At 37.4% G+C, this 2,832-nt stretch overlaps 1 protein-coding gene across 1 annotated transcript; it reads right to left on the reverse strand.

Moving 5' to 3' along the window:
* Positions 1–875: 875 nt before the first annotated feature.
* On the reverse strand, positions 876–2,057 carry LOC106531727 (extracellular calcium-sensing receptor-like; the record flags this gene model as incomplete). The annotated part of the gene is made up of 2 exons (XM_014027643.1): positions 876–1,917; positions 2,000–2,057. Coding segments are annotated over 2 exons (957 nt in total), but the record flags the coding sequence as incomplete, so codon positions are not given.
* Positions 2,058–2,832: the final 775 nt, after the last annotated feature.

Genomic DNA, 2,832 nt, shown 5'->3' on the forward strand with positions numbered 1-2,832 from the left:
ATGTAAGCTTTTAGGAAGGTGCTCTCATTATTTGTAAAGTGATGAACTTGGCCTGTTTATAGACTGGATTTATGTTTTTTTTTTATTTATTTTAAAGTTTTTTTATAAATAGATTGCTCTGTATTGTCTATGCATGTGAAGAACGATGGACACTATAGTGATGAAAATAGGATCCAAATGCTACAAAATATATAGGAATTTTAAAAGAAACCTTATTACAACCTAAACTACATTTTGTTGTGAAACTGGACAGCAATAAATAAAAAAATTATGGACAAAACTTTGTTTTTCTTATTTTTGTGCAAAGAAAATCTGCATGAAAAAGTTCTGGTTACAAAACGTCTCATAGGCACCTTAAAAAGCAAAGCTTAAACATAACATAAAGAAAGGCTTGCAAGCATTTTTCCCTGGGTTAGAGAACACTAACCTACTTCATTGTATGTACCTACAGTATAAACAACATCCCTGAGCTTACATTGCAAATCAAAATGAAAATGTTGATGTTTCAAAATAGATAAGCTCAAGAATTTCTTGAAAGAATGCATTTTACCCACTGTCTGCCATCCCAAAGTTTTAAACTGAGATCATCTTATGACCAGAAGTGATGGAGTTATAACCATTTTCTTCAAACTTTATAAATTGTCATGTGACATATTGCAAGTTCTCACTAAATGTTTTGGAATTACTTTCTATAACATCATACAATGTCAGAAATTATTGGAAATGTATGTAATGTGAAAAAGCACCAGAATATGAGGCATTAATAAACAATATAGGTATACATAATTGTTTAATATCTTGGGACAACACCCACAGCGTGACACACCTGTGTTTGGATACATTTTTTGTACCTTATTAAAGTATTGTGCTGCATTGCTAATTTTACAAAACCAAAACACATTGTAAAGTAATTTATAATTTACATGGAAAAAATACAACAAAATAATATTTGAAATTGACTATATAAAATAWTAATGAATTATTATAAATGTCATTTTTTTAAACAAGATGTAATGTGTTATGTCTTTTCCTTTCCCATTAGATGTTGTTTTGTATTTTTTTCTGGCTTGAGTAAAATAATGTAACACTTTGGAGCAAACAGGCAGAACAACAAGCCAAAGCTGGAGGCCAAAATGGCAAATGACTCCACTGCATCTGCATAGTTTCCAGGAGAGCTTAAGTAGGCAGGTATAAATGCCAGCCACACAGCGCAGATCAACATGCTAAATGTGATAAACTTAGCCTCATTGAAGTTGCCGGGCAACTTTCGAGCCAGAAACGCTAGTACAAAGCAGAGACATGCCTGCAGACCAATATAACCTAACACACACCAAAATGCAAAGCTAGATCCAACGCTGCATTCTAGAATAATCTTTGAGCGTTCATATTTGGTGTTTCTAGATGGATAAGGTGGAGCATCAATAAGCCAGGCAGCACAGMTTACCATCTGGATAAGAGTGCAGCTAAAGATGATAGCTCGCTGCTGATTGGGTCCAAACCACCTCATAATGTTGTCCCCTGGCCTGGTAGCCGTGGAAGCAGCCAACACCACAAGAGTCTTTCCCAGGATGCAGGAGATGCAAAGTGAAAATGTGATGCTAAAGGCAGTGTGACGAAGCATGCAGGACCAAAACGTTGGCTCTCCAATGAAAACAAGAGAACATAGGAAACACAATGTCAAGGACAACAGAATAAAGAAGCTGAGTTCTGAGTTATTCACACGGACAATTGGTGTGTTTTTGTGGTAGAAGAACACAACTAAAACACCTATGGTCAGACAAGCACCCACTACAGAGATCACTGTCAGGGCAATACCCAAGGAGTCATAGGTCAAGAACTCCACCCTCTTTGGGATGCAGGCAGTTCTGTCTTGGCTTGACCAGAAATCATCAGGGCAAAACTTACAATCTATTGAATCTATAGAAAGGGAGAAAAGAGGAAGTACATTAAGCACAAAATTTGTGTAATAAACTGGATGTGTGCTGATTTTTAGTCTCACTTGTCTGATTGCTAATTTTGCCGCTGTCACATAGTACACAGTCAAAGCAGCAGACAGGCTCCCCATGACGGACAGCTTTCCTGGACCCTGGAGGACAGCTGGGACTGCATACAGAGACTGGCACCTAAAGAAATGTATGATTTTAGAAGAGGTCTGACTTGAGCAAAATGACAGAAATAATAGTAACAAAAAATACTGTTCTTTTGTGTTCATTTATTTTATCAGTCCAAAGGGCCTCACGTCAATTCCATTCTTCCTCATCCCACCTGACTTACCTCCATCTTAACCTACAGAACTTCAACAGTTGGCATCTGATGAAGGTAAAAACATAGTGTGAGCAGCTTGCCTCACTCTGATGCCCTGCCCACATTATTTTGTCCTCCTGGATCACCAGCTCCTTTCCAGCAGGCTTAGTTCCATCGAACAAMCCCACGTTGACAAATTCAATGTTCCCRCTGGAACTTTTCTGCCAGTTGATGATGTCATAATATGGGATGGAGTCTCCCTTCAGGTCAAAGTTGACTTCGTCCCCAGCAATGATAAATTTCACTTCTTGGAGGTAGTGCTGGAGCTTGAATATTTGTTGCATTGTACCAATAAATGTAGTAAAAAAATTTAATATACTGTCAGCGTTTGAAATGTGACTTTAAAAAAGACAAATGTTTTATTATACCTGCCAGGGAAATATATTGTCACTTTGAGCACATGACTTGTTTTCAAAAGGTCCACTGCTTGGTTGACAAAGAAGGAGGTTGTGTAGTGAATGAGCAACAGCATATACAGCTTTATAGACATTATAGGCCACTCTAGGACTAGATGTATTTGTGTAGGCT

This window comes from Austrofundulus limnaeus, unplaced genomic scaffold (genome assembly GCF_001266775.1).
Source record: "Austrofundulus limnaeus strain Quisiro unplaced genomic scaffold, Austrofundulus_limnaeus-1.0 Scaffold667, whole genome shotgun sequence".
Classification (NCBI taxonomy): Eukaryota; Metazoa; Chordata; class Actinopteri; order Cyprinodontiformes; family Rivulidae; genus Austrofundulus; species Austrofundulus limnaeus.